This window comes from Phyllobates terribilis, unplaced genomic scaffold (assembly GCF_046119375.1).
Source record: "Phyllobates terribilis strain yellow unplaced genomic scaffold, ASM4611937v1 Scaffold_3__8_contigs__length_932513732, whole genome shotgun sequence".
NCBI lineage: Eukaryota > Metazoa > Chordata > Amphibia > Anura > Dendrobatidae > Phyllobates > Phyllobates terribilis.
The window spans coordinates 644,208,176-644,223,341 of NW_027362763.1; the positions used below are offsets into that span (position 1 = coordinate 644,208,176).

The 15,166-nt window shown below is 54.5% G+C and overlaps 1 protein-coding gene across 1 annotated transcript in view; it reads left to right on the forward strand.

The window, feature by feature from the left end:
* Positions 1-224: 224 nt before the first annotated feature.
* CAPN11 (calpain 11) overlaps positions 225-15,166 on the forward strand; it is a 50,444-nt gene continuing 35,502 nt past the window's right edge. Inside the window, exon 1 of the mRNA XM_073671602.1 lies at positions 225-308. Coding sequence (XP_073527703.1) covers positions 272-308 — 37 coding nt within the window. The 5' untranslated portion in view covers positions 225-271. The remainder of the gene's footprint in view (positions 309-15,166) is intronic.

The following is a 15,166-nucleotide window of genomic DNA, read 5'->3' on the forward strand; positions in this document are numbered from 1 at the left end:
GCAGTGTGCCCCAGCGCCCAAAAAGGACACTAAGACCCCAAAGTCTGTGGGTGCAGGGCGGGCAGAGGTGCCGAGAAAACAGTCTGGCCAGAACAAGGACCAAAATGCTGCAGTAGGGGGGCGGGGCGCTCCAGCAGACGACCTGCAGAAAGCCAGCAGCAACCAAAGGGAAACGGGTGTGGTGCTGCAGGGAAAGGAGTCTCTGGAAGTGCTCCCCTCCCCCGGCCCAGCAGGTGTGAGTGCAGAGACACCAGACACAAGGGAGGAAGGAATGGAGGTGACTGTGGAAGGTGCAGAGAACAGCAGAGGTAATGGGGTGACAAGTAAAGGGAATGGAAATAGTGGTGCAGTGAATGATGGGAGTAATGGTGGAGCAGATGGTGAGAGTAATGGTGGAGCAGATGATGAGAGTAGTAGGAATGGTGGAATTAGTGGTACAGTGAATGATGATGCAGCAAATGGTGGGGGTAGTGGTGCAGTGAATGATGATGTAGCAAATGGTGGGGGTAGTGGTGGAATGAATGCTGGGAGTTGTGGGAATGGTGGGAGTTGTGGTGTAGCAAATGTTGGGGGTAGTGGTGTAATGAATGGTGGGAGTAATGGTCCTGCGAATGGTGTGAGTAGTAGTGGAGTGAACGATGGGAGTAATGGTCCTGCGAATGGTGTGAATAGTACTGGAGTGAATGGTGGGAGCAGCACTGGTGTTGGTGGGGGGGAAGTAGGTGCTGGTCCCGCTGCCCCCCCAGCATTGGCGGGGGCTTCAGCCCAAAGCTATTCAGAAGCTGTCAGTGCTGGGGGTAGTAGTGCGCCCTCGTCTGGTGGCCCTGGGGATGGTGACTTGCAACAGCAGCTCCTGGACGCCCTGAGGAGAGGGGAGAGCTCCATCACTGTAGAGGGGAGGGAGGTTGATCTGTCTTTCTGGATAGAGAGACATGGTCTTTCAGCCTTCCGAGATAGAGGGGCAGAGACTGTCTGGTCTCTGCCGACAACGGGGCAGAGAAGTAACCGTAGGAACGTGGTCCGTCTCCAGTGGGTAAGCAAGGATGCCTGTACTGATAGGTCGAAGGTGGTTGAGCTCCTGCTGGGGATGGGCTTTGCGGCATATGACATCTTTGCCTTGATCCATCCCTATGGGACCTCCTACTTCGATGTCAGCTTCGTGAGACCGGAGGGCCTTGAGCTTTTCTGGTCTCGCCATGAGCTGGCTCGGAGTCGCCCCGAATGGCATGGTCTCTTTCCCCTGGCAATAACTCGCCAAGATTCAGTCAGGAAAGTGACCGTTCTGACTAGTAACGAGTCGCTTTCCTGTATGGACATTACCACCTGGGTGAGTAGATACGGAGAGGTCACCAATATTCCCGAAAAGAATCTGGATGACCATGGTATCTGGTCAGGGGCCTGGACCTTCATGGTGAGATTGAAGGTTTCGGGAAACACTGTTACCCATATCCCCTCCTCAACCTTTTTGGGGAGGGATAGGATCTTGATTTTCTACCGGGGGCAGCCTAAGGTCTGTCACAGGTGCAGTAGCCCCACACACTTCAGTGCGCAGTGTACCACCCAGAAATGCGCACTGTGTGGGGACCTCGGTCATCTTGCTGCTGCCTGTCGCAGGATTAGGTGTAACTTGTGTGGTGACCTCGGTCACCCGTTCAGTCGCTGTCCGCGTTCCTTCGCCAATGCGGTCCTGAAAGCGGCGAGTGTGGGACAGGCGCAAGCCGGGACTAATCTTGCCGGTGAAGGGACCAGTAGGGGCGGGGGAGGCAGGGATCCGGTGAGGAGCAAGCTGCCGCCATCCACCATCAGGCGGCAGGAGAAGCGCCGTGGGGACAGGGGGCAGGGAGTAATGTCCCTAAACTCTGACCCAGGTACTTCACTTGCAGCTGAGGATCCTAAAGACAGTGAATTGAGCGAGGAAGTCAAGAGACTTGAAAGGGAAGAGCGAGAGGACGCCACGTCTTCCCAGGAACCCTCTTCTGGTGACAGTCTAGATGAGGGAGAGGGGGAGTGGTCACAGAAAAAGAAAAAGGGTAACAGGAAAACGGCCAGAGGTAGGAGGGGGACCAGGTCTCGAGCTGCCTCTTTGGAGTGCGACCCCTCTGACTCTCTGGCCGTGATCCAGGCGCCATTGGAGGGTTCAGCCGCCCCCCCTCTGGTGGATCTCTCCAACCGGTTCGGGGCTCTCCAGGACCTCCCTCTGGAGGGGGGAAGTGGGGACCCGGGGCCGGAGGTTGCGGACAAGGTGGTTGGGGCTCAGGAGATGGCTGGGTCTTCCTCTCGGGGGGCAAATACAAAGCCCTCTGGGGGGATGACTAACCCAGGACCACCAGAGGAGGGCAAGAATGTATGTAAGGAGAGAATGGACGAGTCTGTTTGTCTTAAGCGCACTAAAAACCCGTCATTATCGGAGGAAGAGGTTGGGACTGTCAGTGGTGGGAAGAAAAAGGCTATCTAATTCAATCAATCATGATGGCGGCACCCACCCCGTTAACGCTGGCAACTATTAATGTTTGCAGCATAAAGTCAGATGCGGCAAGGTACACGGCCTTTCATTTTCTCGGCCAACTTGACGCCGACATTTTGTTTTTGCAGGAGACCAGGTTGACCGATATATCAACCTTGCATAAAGCAAGGCGGGAGTGGAGGCATGGGCCCTCCTACTGGTCTCTTGCGGCCGAGCCGTATAGCGGGGTGGCGGTCCTTTTTAAGACCGCAGCGGTTGAATGCAGACGAGTGATCGAATTAGAAATGGGGAGATGCTTGATCCTAGATGTCTCCATGGGGGGACAAGAGCTTCGGCTCATTAACATCTATGGTTCCCAGTCCAAGTGGGACCGCAAATGTCTCTTCCTGAAGATCAAACCTTTTTTATTTTCGAGTCGGCAGGTGGTCTTCGGAGGGGATTTCAACAATGTCACGAGATCCTGTGATAGAGGAGGTTCCGGAGACCGGCTGGCTTATGACTGCGTCGCGTTAAACAGGATAGTGAGTGAGGCTCGCCTGGTGGATGTCCACATCCGGCACAACCTGGGCGACACGGGATTCACCTTTTTTAGAGGTAGTCAGTGCAGGTCTAGGCTAGACAGGTTTTATTTGAAGGAGGAGGCCGTCTCTTCACCGTTGTCGGTTGTGGAGGTGGAGTTCTCCGATCACTGTTTGATTATGTTTTCTCTGAACGTTACAGAGACTCCTCGGATGGGAAGAGGCTATTGGAAGCTGAATTCGTCACTCCTTGAGGAAGAAGCTGTCAGACGGTCTTTTGAGGAATTCTTTCAGAGCCAGGTACCATTGCTGGGCCTAAGTAACACTAAGTCAGAGTGGTGGGAGATGTTCAAACATCGGGTGGCGAGATTCTTCCGGCAGCTCTCGAACCTCAGAAGCCTGAACAGGGATCGCCTGTATCAGAGCCTGAGGAGGAAACTCGAGCATCTTGTCTCGACTGGAGGTAGCCGCGAGGAGATCTCCAGAGTGAAGTCCTTGCTGAAGAGGTGTCAGTACGATAGGCACGCATCTTTGGTTTTCGAGAGGGACTACGGGAAGTACTGCTCGCCCGACCCTTACAGAAACTGTAAGATGTCAGTGAATAGTAAGATAGTGACGGGGCTGGTGGACAGTACGGGGTCCCTGAGAAGGTCCAGATCAGGGATCTTGGAGGTCGTCAGTTCCTACTACTCGCACCTCTTGGGAAGGAGGGAGCTTGATCGTGACGGGATGTCGGCTTTCCTGGCTGAATCCGTTCCTGAGCCAGGGGCTGACCTCTCGCTGGGCGATTTGGCAGAAGCGATCAAAGAAGAGGAAGTGAGACTGGCGATCGATGGGCTTAGGCCCAAAAAGTCGCCAGGTCCGGATGGCTTAACGAGTTCTTTAGGACCTTTAGGGACTCTTTGGTCCCCCTCTTGACTCAGGTGTTTAACGAGTGTCTCTCCTCGGGCACTCTGCCGAGATCATTAAGGAGGTCAGCTTTGATCATTTTGTCAAAGTGTAAGGATCCGTCACGCATTGATAACTGGCGTCCCATAGCACTTCTCAATGTGGTCAGGAAGATTTTGGCTAAGATACTTTTCAACAGGCTGGTGAAGTTTGCACCCCGGCTCCTTTCGGAGGTTCAGCACTGTTGCGTTCCTGGCCGTAGCACTTTTAGTGCTGTTCTAGGTGTCCGAGAGGCCGTGGAGCAAGGCAGGGCGGGCCTCTGGAAGGGGTTCTTGCTGACCCTGGATCAGGCAAAAGCCTTTGATCGGGTTAACCACGAGTACCTCTGGTCCACTCTTTTGAGGTATGGTCTGCCTGGAGGGTTTGTGGACTGGCTTAAGACCTTGTATGCAGGGGCTGAGACTTTCCCTCTGGTGAATGGGTGGATTGGACGACCTTTCGGGGTAGGATCCGGTGTCCGTCAGGGCTGTCCTCTTAGCCCTTTGCTTTACGCGTTTGCGATCGATCCCTTCCTCAGAAGGATCGATTGTGGACCGTTGGCGGGGGTGCGGATGGGCGGGGCGGCGCCGGAGGCTATCCTGAGGGTGGTGGCCTACGCGGACGATGTCACCGTCTTTGTTTCTTCGCAAGAGGAGGCAGTGGTGGTGATGTCAGAAGTGGAACGCTACTCGGAGGCATCCGGGTCCAAGGTCAACCAGGATAAGTGTGAGAGTCTCTGGCTGGGAGGCGGAGATCCCGGGTTTGATCTTCCGGACACCCTCCCCGAACCCCAAGAACATGCCAAAGTCCTGGGCATCGAATTCGGCCAGGGTGATTACCCCACAAAAAACTGGGAAGGCAGAATCAAAGGTGTCACCCAAAGAGTGGACCAATGGAGGGGTTGGTCTTTGACCCTGAGGGAAAGGGTTGGCCTGTGCAAAGCTTTCCTGCTCCCCTTGCTAATCTACCTGGGCAGCGTCTGTGTCTTGCCAGAGCCTCTCTGGACACGGGTCTACAGTCTGTTCTTCCAGATGTTATGGGGGAACAGACTGAACCTAGTCAAGCGGGAGGTCACTTACCGCACGAGGAGACTAGGGGGTTTGAATATGGTGAACCCCGTGGTGTTCCTAGTGAACACCTTCTTGAAAGTGAACGTGGTAAACCTCTGGAAAGAGAGGGCTCCTCCGTGGGTATTCTCCTGCAAGGGATGGTTTCAGCCTTTCTTCCAGGAATGGGAGACAGGGGGAAGATTGAAGGATCTTCGCACACCACACGGGCATCTCCCGGCTTATGTTACCCCGGTTCTGAAAATGATCCGCCGGTGGGGTCTGGGAATGTGGGAGGTGAGGTCCCTCCCGAGGAAACTCCTCGATATGAGGGTCTTGCTTTCTCATTTTCAGAGTCCATTGGCCCTCAAAGACTGCCCAAGTCGGGATCTGGAGGTTCGGTTGAGTTTGTTAAATTCTAGCAGGATCCCCGAGAAGTACTGGGACTTGACTTGGCGCTGCTTCCATGGTAAGTTGTATGTGAGGGACAATTTGAAGTTCAGGAGCTCCGAGGACAGGAATTGCCCCCGTGAGGCTTGTGCTAACGTGCTGGAAAGCATGGAGCACTTCCTGCTTCATTGTCCCTTTAATACAGAGGTGTACAACAGGGTGGGGGCTTCCATTGGTTGGCCGCGGCTGGCTACTCTGTCCTACGCCGGGTGGGCCTATGGAGCGTTCGGAGACCTTGGGAGAAGGGACCGAGACACTTTATTCATAGTCAGCGCAGTGGTCAGGTATTTCACGTGGAACGCACGAGTTTTAGTCTCGACGCAGAGTAAAATCCTCCATGTAGATGAAGTCTGTAGGAACATCCTAGGTGACCTGGTGAAGGTACGTTCTCTGGAGTATGAAGGACTGGGTGCCCGGAGGGCGGCCCGTCTCTGGAGGGGCTTTTCCTTCAGGGTGCCTTAGTCCGGTAGTACTCCTATATCCTGGTGGAGGGCTGATGTCTTTCCACCCTAGATTTTTGTTTTGTATTTCTGTCTGCTGAATAGAAGGTTTGCCGGCATCGAACTTGAGCCTTGGATGGTGAGTGTGTAGGTTGTGTTCTGTATATATTGTATTATAATGTATAATAGGGGGTTTTAGTTAGGTTGGGTGGGGGATTTGGGGGGATTTCTTCATCAGCGGTGATAAGAGGACTGATCTGGCCTGGTCCAGGCCCCGCCTGGGGAAAAACTTTGGGGCCTGATCCTAGCTCGGAGTAATCCTGAACTTTGTGGCCAGAGCTCGATCAGGGGTGGCGGGATAGTTAGTGTAGGTCTGTGTTTTATATATATATTAAAAATTACAAAATAAAAAAAATAAAAAAATATATACAAAAAAAAAAAAAAGGTTTAAAATTGTTCATGTCACTATTGTATATCTTGTTATTTTTGGTTTTCTGTGGTGTGAATGAGGTGCGGTAAGGGGGTGACTAAGGTCAGGCAGTGGGACCAGTAGGTTAGTGTTAGTTCCCGGTTGTATATACGTTATATTAGGTTTAGTGTTTTATTGTATATAATCTTGTATATAGGACGGTGTTTTATGTGTATATAGGACGGTGTGAGTGTTGTGTGGGATTGTATATAGTAGTATGAATGAAGCTGGGCCGGGGGGTTTATAGGTTTTATAATAGTCATTTCTTGTATATGTATATATTCCTGGGGGGATTTATTTTCTGTGATTTGTCGTCTTGTTTTGTTCTTATGTTCGGTGTCCTGTAATGTATTATTGTTCTGTCATGTACTGTATATATACAGGAGGGTGGTACTGTGCGGTGTATATATACAGGAGGAGTGGTACTGTGCAGTGTATATATACAGGACAGGAGGAGTGGTACTGTGCAGTGTATATATACAGGACAGGAGGAGTGGTACTGTGCAGTGTATATATACAGGACAGGAGGAGTGGTACTGTGCAGTGTATATATACAGGACAGGAGAAGTGGTACTGTGCAGTGTATATATACAGGACAGGAGGAGCGGTACTGTGCAGTGTATATATACAGGACAGGAGACGTGGTACTGTGCAGTGTATATATACAGGAGGAGTGGTAATGTGCAGTGTATATATACAGGACAGGAGGAGTGGTACTGTGCACTGTATATATACAGGAGAAGTGGTATTGTGCAGTGTATATATACAGGACAGGAGGAGTGGTACTGTGCAGTGTATATATACAGGACAGGAGGAGTGGTACTGTGCAGTGTATATATACAGGACAGGAGGAGTGGTACTGTGCAGTGTATATATACAGGACAGGAGGAGTGGTACTGTGCAGTGTATATATACAGGACAGGAGGAGTGGTACTGTGCAGTGTATATATAAAGGAGGAGTGGTACTGTGCACTGTATATATACAGGAGGAGTGGTACTGTGCAGTGTATATATACAGGAGGAGTGGTACTGTGCAGTGTATATATACAGGACAGGAGGAGTGGTACTGTGCAGTGTATATATACAGGAGGAGTGGTACTGTGCAGTGTATATATACAGGAGGAGTGGTACTGTGCAGTGTATATATACAGGACAGGAGGAGTGGTACTGTGCAGTGTATATATACAGGAGGAGTGGTAATGTGCAGTGTATATATACAGGAGGAGCGGTACTGTGCAGTGTATATATACAGGAGGAGTGGTACTGTGCAGTGTATATATACAGGACAGGAGGAGTGGTACTGTGCAGTGTATATATACAGGAGGAGTGGTATTGTGCAGTGTATATATACAGGACAGGAGGAGTGGTACTGTGCACTGTATATATACAGGAGAAGTGGTACTGTGCAGTGTATATATACAGGAGGAGTGGTACTGTGCAGTGTATATATACAGGAGGAGTGGTACTGTGCAGTGTATATATACACAGGAGGAGTGGTACTGTGCAGTGTATATATACAGGAGGAGTGGTACTGTGCAGTGTATATATACAGGAGGAGTGGTACTGTGCAGTGTATATATACAGGAGGAGTGGTACTGTGCAGTGTATATATACACAGGAGGAGTGGTACTGTGCAGTGTATATATACAGGACAGGAGGAGGGGTACTGTGCAGTGTATATATACAGGACAGGAGGAGTGGTACTGTGCAGTGTATATATACAGGACAGGAGAAGTGGTACTGTGCAGTGTATATATACAGGAGGAGTGGTACTGTGCAGTGTATATATACAGGACAGGAGGAGTGGTACTGTGCAGTGTATATATACAGGAGGAGTGGTACTGTGCAGTGTATATATACAGGACAGGAGGAGTGGTACTGTACAGTGTATATATACAGGACAGGAGGAGTGGTACTGTGCAGTGTATATATACAGGAGGAGTGGTACTGTGCAGTGTATATATACAGGACAGGAGGAGGGGTACTGTGCAGTGTATATATATAGGACAGGAGGAGTGGTACTGTGCAGTGTATATATACAGGACAGGAGGAGTGGTACTGTGCAGTGTATATATACAGGAGGAGTGGTACTGTGCAGTGTATATATACAGGAGGAGTGGTACTGTGCAGTGTATATATACAGGACAGGAGGAGTGGTACTGTGCAGTGTATATATACAGGACAGGAGGAGTGGTACTGTGCAGTGTATATATACAGGAGGAGTGGTACTGTGCAGTGTATATATACAGGACAGGAGGAGTGGTACTGTGCAGTGTATATATATATAGGAGGAGTGGTACTGTGCAGTGTTTATATACAGGAGGAGTGGTACTGTGCAGTGTATATATACAGGAGGAGTGGTACTGTGCAGTGTATATATACAGGACAGGAGGAGTGGTACTGTGCAGTGTATATATACAGGACAGGTGGAGTGGTACTGTGCAGTGTATATATACAGGACAGGAGGAGTGGTACTGTGCAGTGTATATATACAGGACAGGAGGAGTGGTACTGTGTAGTGTATATATACAGGAGGAGTGGTACTGTGCAGTGTATATACTGGAGGAGTGGTACTGTGCAGTGTATATATACAGGAGGAGTGGTACTGTGCAGTGTATATATACAGGAGGAGTGGTACTGTGCAGTGTATATATACAGGAGGAGTGGTACTGTGTAGTGTATATATACAGGAGGAGTGGTACTGTGCAGTGTATATACTGGAGGAGCTGTACTGTGCAGTGTATATATACAGGAGGAGTGGTACTGTGTAGTGTATATATACAGGAGGAGTGGTACTGTGTAGTGTATATATACAGGAGGAGTGGTACTGTGCAGTGTATATACTGGAGGAGCTGTACTGTGCAGTGTATATATACAGGACAGGAGGAGTGGTACTGTGCAGTGTATATATACAGGACAGGAGGAGTGGCACTGTGCAGTGTATATATACAGTACAGGAGGAGTGGTACTGTGCAGTGTATATATACAGGAGGAGTGGTACTGTGCAGTGTATATATACAGGAGGAGTGGTACTGTGCAGTGTATATATACAGGAGGAGGGGTACTGTGCAGTGTATATATACAGGAGGAGTGGTACTGTGTAGTGTATATATACAGGAGGAGTGGTACTGTGCAGTGTATATACTGGAGGAGTGGTACTGTGCAGTGTATATATACAGGAGGAGGGGTACTGTGTAGTGTATATATACAGGAGGAGTGGTACTGTGTAGTGTATATATACAGGACAGGAGGAGTGGTACTGTGCAGTGTATATATACAGGAGGAGTGGTACTGTGCAGTTTATATATACAGGAGGAGTGGTACTGTGCAGTGTATATATACAGGACAGGAGGAGTGGTACTGTGCAGTGTATATACTGGACAGGAGGAGTGGTACTGTGCAGTGTATATACAGGACAGGAGGAGTGGTACTGTGCAGTGTATATATACAGGACAGGAGGAGTGGTACTGTGCAGTGTATATATACAGGACAGGAGGAGTGGTACTGTGCAGTGTATATATACAGGACAGGAGGAGCGGTACTGTGCAGTGTATATATACAGGAGGAGTGGTACTGTGCGGTGTATATATACAGGAGGAGTGGTACTGTGCAGTGTATATATACAGGACAGGAGGAGTGGTCCTGTGCAGTGTATATATACAGGAGGAGTGGTCCTGTGCAGTGTATATATACAGGACAGGAGGAGTGGTACTGTGCAGTGTATATATACAGGACAGGAGGAGTGGTACTGTGCAGTGTGTATATACAGGACAGGAGGAGTGGTACTGTGCAGTGTGTATATACAGGACAGGAGGAGTGGTACTGTGCAGTGTATATGTACAGGACAGGAGGAGTGGTACTGTGCAGTGTATATATACAGGACAGGAGGAGTGGTACTGTGCAGTGTATATATACAGGACAGGAGGAGTGGTACTGTGCAGTGTATATATACAGGACAGGAGGAGTGGTACTGTGCAGTGTATATATACAGGACTGGAGGAGTGGTACTGTGCAGTGTATATATACAGGACAGGAGGAGTGGTACTGTGCAGTGTATATATACAGGACAGGAGGAGTGGTACCGTGCAGTGTATATACACAGGACAGGAGGAGCGGTACTGTGCAGTGTATATATACGGGACAGGAGGAGTGGTACTGTGCAGTGTATATATACAGGACAGGAGGAGTGGTACTGTGCAGTGTATATATACAGGAGGAGTGGTACTGTGCAGTGTATATATACAGGACAGGAGGAGTGGTACTGTGCAGTGTGTATATACAGGACAGGAGGAGTGGTACTGTGCAGTGTATATATACAGGAGGAGCGGTACTGTGCAGTGTATATATACAGGACAGGAGGAGTGGTACTGTGCAGTGTATATATACAGGACAGACCAAAAGTTTGGACACACCTCTCCTCTGTGCTGCCGCCTCTGCTCTCTCCTGCGGCCTCTCCATTCTCTGTGGCCTCTGCTCTGTACTCCAGCCTCTCCCCTCTGCTGCGGCCTCTGCTCTGTACTCCGGCCTCTCCCCTCCGCTGCGGCCTCTGCTCTGTACTCCGGCCTCTCCCCTCTGCTGCGGCCTCTGCTCTGTACTCCGGCCTCTCCCCTCTGCTGCAGTCTCTGCTCTGTCCTCCGGCCTCTCCTCTGTGCTGCGGCCTCTCCTCTGTCCTCCAGCCTATTCCCTCTGCTGTGGCCTCTGCTCAGTACTCCGGCCTCTCCCCTCTCCTGCGGTCTCTCCCCTGTGCTGCGGCCTCTGCTCTGTCCTCCGGCCTCTCCCCTCTCCTGCAGCCTCTCCCCTGTGCTGCCGCCTCTCCATTCTCTGCGGCCTCTCCCCTCTCCTGCGGTCTTTCCTCTGTGCTGCGTACGCTCCACTCTCCTCAGGCCTCTCCACTCTGCTGCAGCCTCTCCACTCTGCTGCAGCCTCTCTCCTGTGCTGCGGCCTCTGCTCTGTCCTCCGGCCTCTCCCCTCTGCTGCGGCCTCTGCTCTGTGCTGCGGCCTCTCCCCTCTTTGCGGCCTCTACTGTCCTCCGGCCTCTCCCCTCAGCTGCGGCCTCTCCACTCTCTTTGCGGCCTCTCCCCTGTGCTGCAGCCTCTCCCCTGTCTTTGCGGCCTCTCCTCTGTGCTGCGGCCTCTCCCCTCTGCTGCGGCCTCTCCCCTGTGCGGCGGCCTCTCCCCTGTGCGGCGGCCTCTCCACTCTGTGCGGCGGCCTCTCCACTTTCCTGCAGCCTCTCCCCTGTGCTGCGGCCTCTGCTCTGTCCTCCGGCCTTTCCCCTCTCCTGCAGCCTCTCCTCTGTGCTGCGGCCTCTCCTCTGTGCTGCGGCATCACCTCTGTGCTGCGGCCTCTTCTCTCTCCTGCGGCCTCTCCACTCTCCTGCGGCCTCTCCACTCTCCTGCGGCCTCTCCACTCTCCTGCGGCCTCTCCACTCTCCTGCGGCCTCTCCACTCTCCTGCGGCCTCTCCTCTCTCCTGCGGCATCTCCTCTCTCCTGCAGCCTCTCCACTCTCCTGCAGCCTCTCCACTCTCCTGCAGCCTCTCCACTCTCCTGCAGCCTCTCCACTCTCCTCTGTGCTGCGGCCTCTCCACTCTCCTGCAGCCTCTACCTCTGTGCTGCGGCCTCTCCTCTGTGCTGCAGCCTCTCCTCTCTCCTGCAGCCTCTCCACTGCGCTGCAGCCTCTCCTCTCTCCTGCGGCCCCTCCACTCTCTTGCAGCCTCTCCTCTGTGCTGCAGCCTCTCCACTCTCCTGCAGCCTCTCCTCTGTGCTGCAGCCTCTCCTCTGTGCTGCAGCCTCTCCTCTGTGCTGCAGCCTCTCCACTCTCCTGCGGCCTCTCCTCTGTGCTGCGGCCTCTCCTCTGTGCTGCAGCCTCTCCACTCTCCTGCAGCCTCTCCTCTGTGCTGCAGCCTCTCCTCTGTGCTGCAGCCTCTCCTCTGTGCTGCAGCCTCACCACTCTCCTGCAGCCTCTCCTCTGTGCTGCAGCCTCTCCTCTGTGCTGCAGCCTCTCCACTCTCCTGCCGCCTCTCCACTCTCCTGCCGCCTCTCCACTCTCCTGCAGCCTCTCCTCTCTCCTGCAGCCTCTCCTCTGTGCTGCAGCCTCTCCACTCTCCAGCAGCCTCTCCACTCTCCTGCGGCCTCTCCACTCTCCTGCGGCCTCTCCTCTGTGCTGCAGCCTCTCCACTCTCCTGCAGCCTCTCCACTCTCCTGCAGCCTCTCCACTCTCCTCTGTGCTGTGGCCTCTCCACTCTCCTCTGTGCTGTGGCCTCTCCACTCTCCTGCAGCCTCTCCTCTCTCCTCTGTGCTGCGGTCTCTCCACTCTCCTGCAGCCTCTCCTCTCTCCTCTGTGCTGCGGTCTCTCCTCTCTCCTGCAGCCTCTCCTCTCTCCTCTGTGCTGCAGTCTCTCCTCTCTCCTGTGGCCTCTCCACTCTCCTGCAGTCTCTCCACTCTCCTGCAGTCTCTCCTCTCTCCTGTGGCCTCTCCACTCTCCTGTGGCCTCTCCACTCTCCTGCGGCCCCCCCTCTCTCCTGCAGTCTCTCCACTCTCCTGCAGTCTCTCCACTCTCCTGCGGTCTCTCCACTCTCCTGCGGCCTCTCCACTCTCCTGCGGCCTCTCCACTCTCCTGCGGCCTCTCCACTCTCCTGCGGCCTCTCCACTCTCCTGCGGCCGCACCACTCTCCTGCGGCCGCACCACTCTCCTGCGGCCTCTCCACTCTCCTGCGGCCTCTCCACTCTCTTGCGGCCTCTCCACTCTCTTGCGGCCTCTCCACTCTCTTGCGGCCTCTCCACTCTCTTGCGGCCTCTCCACTCTCTTGCGGCCTCTCCACTCTCTTGCGGCCTCTCCACTCTCTTGCGGCCTCTCCACTCTCCTGCGGCCTCTCCACTCTCCTGCGGCCTCTCCACTCTCCTGCGGCCTCTCCACTCTCCTGCAGCCTCTCCACTCTGTTGCGGCCTCTCCTCTGTGGAGCAGCCTCTCCTCTCTCCTGCAGCCTCTCCAGTCTCCTGCAGCCTCTCCTCTGTGCTGCGGCCTCTCCCCTCTCCTGCGGCCTCTCCTCTGTGCTGCAGCCTCTCCTCTGTACTGGAGCCTCTCCACTCTCCTGCGGCCTCTCCTCTGTGCTGCAGCCTCTCCTCTGTGCTGCAGCCTCTCCTCTGTGCTGCAGCCTCTCCTCTGTGCTGCAGCCTCTCCTCTGTGCTGCAGCCTCTCCACTCTCCAGCAGCCTCTCCACTCTCCAGCAGCCTCTCAACTCTCCTGCGGCCTCTCCTCTGTGCTGCGGCCTCTCCACTCTCCTGCGGCCTCTCCACTCTCCTGCGGCCTCTCCACTCTCCTGCGGCCTCTCCACTCTCCTGCGGCCTCTCCACTCTCCTGCGGCCTCTCCACTCTGCTGCGGCCTCTCCACTCTGCTGCGGCCTCTCCACTCTCCTGCGGCCTCTCCACTCTCCTGCGGCCTCTCCTCTGTGGAGCAGCCTCTCCTCTCTCCTGCGGCCTCTCCTGCAGCCTCTCCAGTCTCCTGCAGCCTCTCCTCTGTGCTGCGGCCTCTCCCCTCTCCTGCGGCCTCTCCTCTGTGCTGTAGCCTCTCCCCTCTCCTGCAGCCTCTCCTCTGTACTGGAGCCTCTCCACTCTCCTGCGGCCTCTCCACTCTCCTGCAGCCTCTCCACTCTGCTGCAGCCTCTCCACTCTGCTGCGGCCTCTCCTCTCTGCTGCGGCCTCTCCTCTCTGCTGCGGCCTCTCCTCTCTGCTGCGGCCTCTCCTCTGTACTGGAGCCTCTCCTCTGTACTGGAGCCTCTCCTCTCTGCTGCGGCCTCTCCTCTCTCCTGCAGCCTCTCCTCTCTCCTGCAGCCTCTCCACTCTGTTGCGGCCTCTCCTCTGTGGAGCAGCCTCTCCTCTCTCCTGCGGCCTCTCCAGTCTCCTGCAGCCTCTCCTCTGTGCTGCGGCCTCTCCCCTCTCCTGCGGCCTCTCCTCTGTGCTGTAGCCTCTCCCCTCTCCTGCAGCCTCTCCTCTGTACTGGAGCCTCTCCACTCTCCTGCGGCCTCTCCTCTGTGCTGTAGCCTCTCCCCTCTCCTCTGTACTGGAGCCTCTCCCCTCTCCTGCGGCCTCTCCACTCTCCTGCAGCCTCTCCACTCTCCTGCGGCCTCTCCACTCTCCTGCGGCCTCTCCACTCTCCTGCGGCCTCTCCACTCTCCTGCGGCCTCTCCACTCTCCTGCGGCCTCTCCTCTCTGCTGCGGCCTCTCCTCTCTGCTGCGGCCTCTCCCCTATGCTGCGGCCTCTCCTCTCTGCTGCGGCCTCTCCTCTCTGCTGCGGCCTCTCCTCTCTGCTGCGGCCTCTCCTCTGTACTGCGGCCTCTCCTCTGTACTGCGGCCTCTCCTCTGTACTGCAGTCTCTCCTCCCTCCTGCGGCCTCTCCCCTCTCCTGCGGCCTCTCCACTCTCCTGCGGCCTCTCCACTCTCCTGCGGCCTCTCCACTCTCCTGCGGCCTCTCCACTCTCCTGCGGCCTCTCCACTCTCCTGCGGCCTCTCCACTCTCCTGCGGCCTCTCCACTCTGCTGCGGCCTCTCCTCTGTACTGCGGCCTCTCCTCTGTACTGGAGCCTCTCCTCTGTACTGGAGCCTCTCCTCTGTACTGGAGCCTCTCCTCTGTGGAGCAGCCTCTCCTCTCTCCTGCAGCCTCTCCAGTCTCCTGCAGCCTCTCCTCTGTGCTGCGGCCTCTCCCCTCTCCTGCAGCCTCTCCTCTGTACTGGAGCCTCTCCACTCTCCTGCGGCCTCTCCACTCTGCTGCGGCCTCTCCACTCTGCTGCGGCCTCTCCACTCTGCTGCGGCCTCTCCACTCTGCTGCGGCCTCTCCTCTCTGCTGCGGCCTCTCCCCT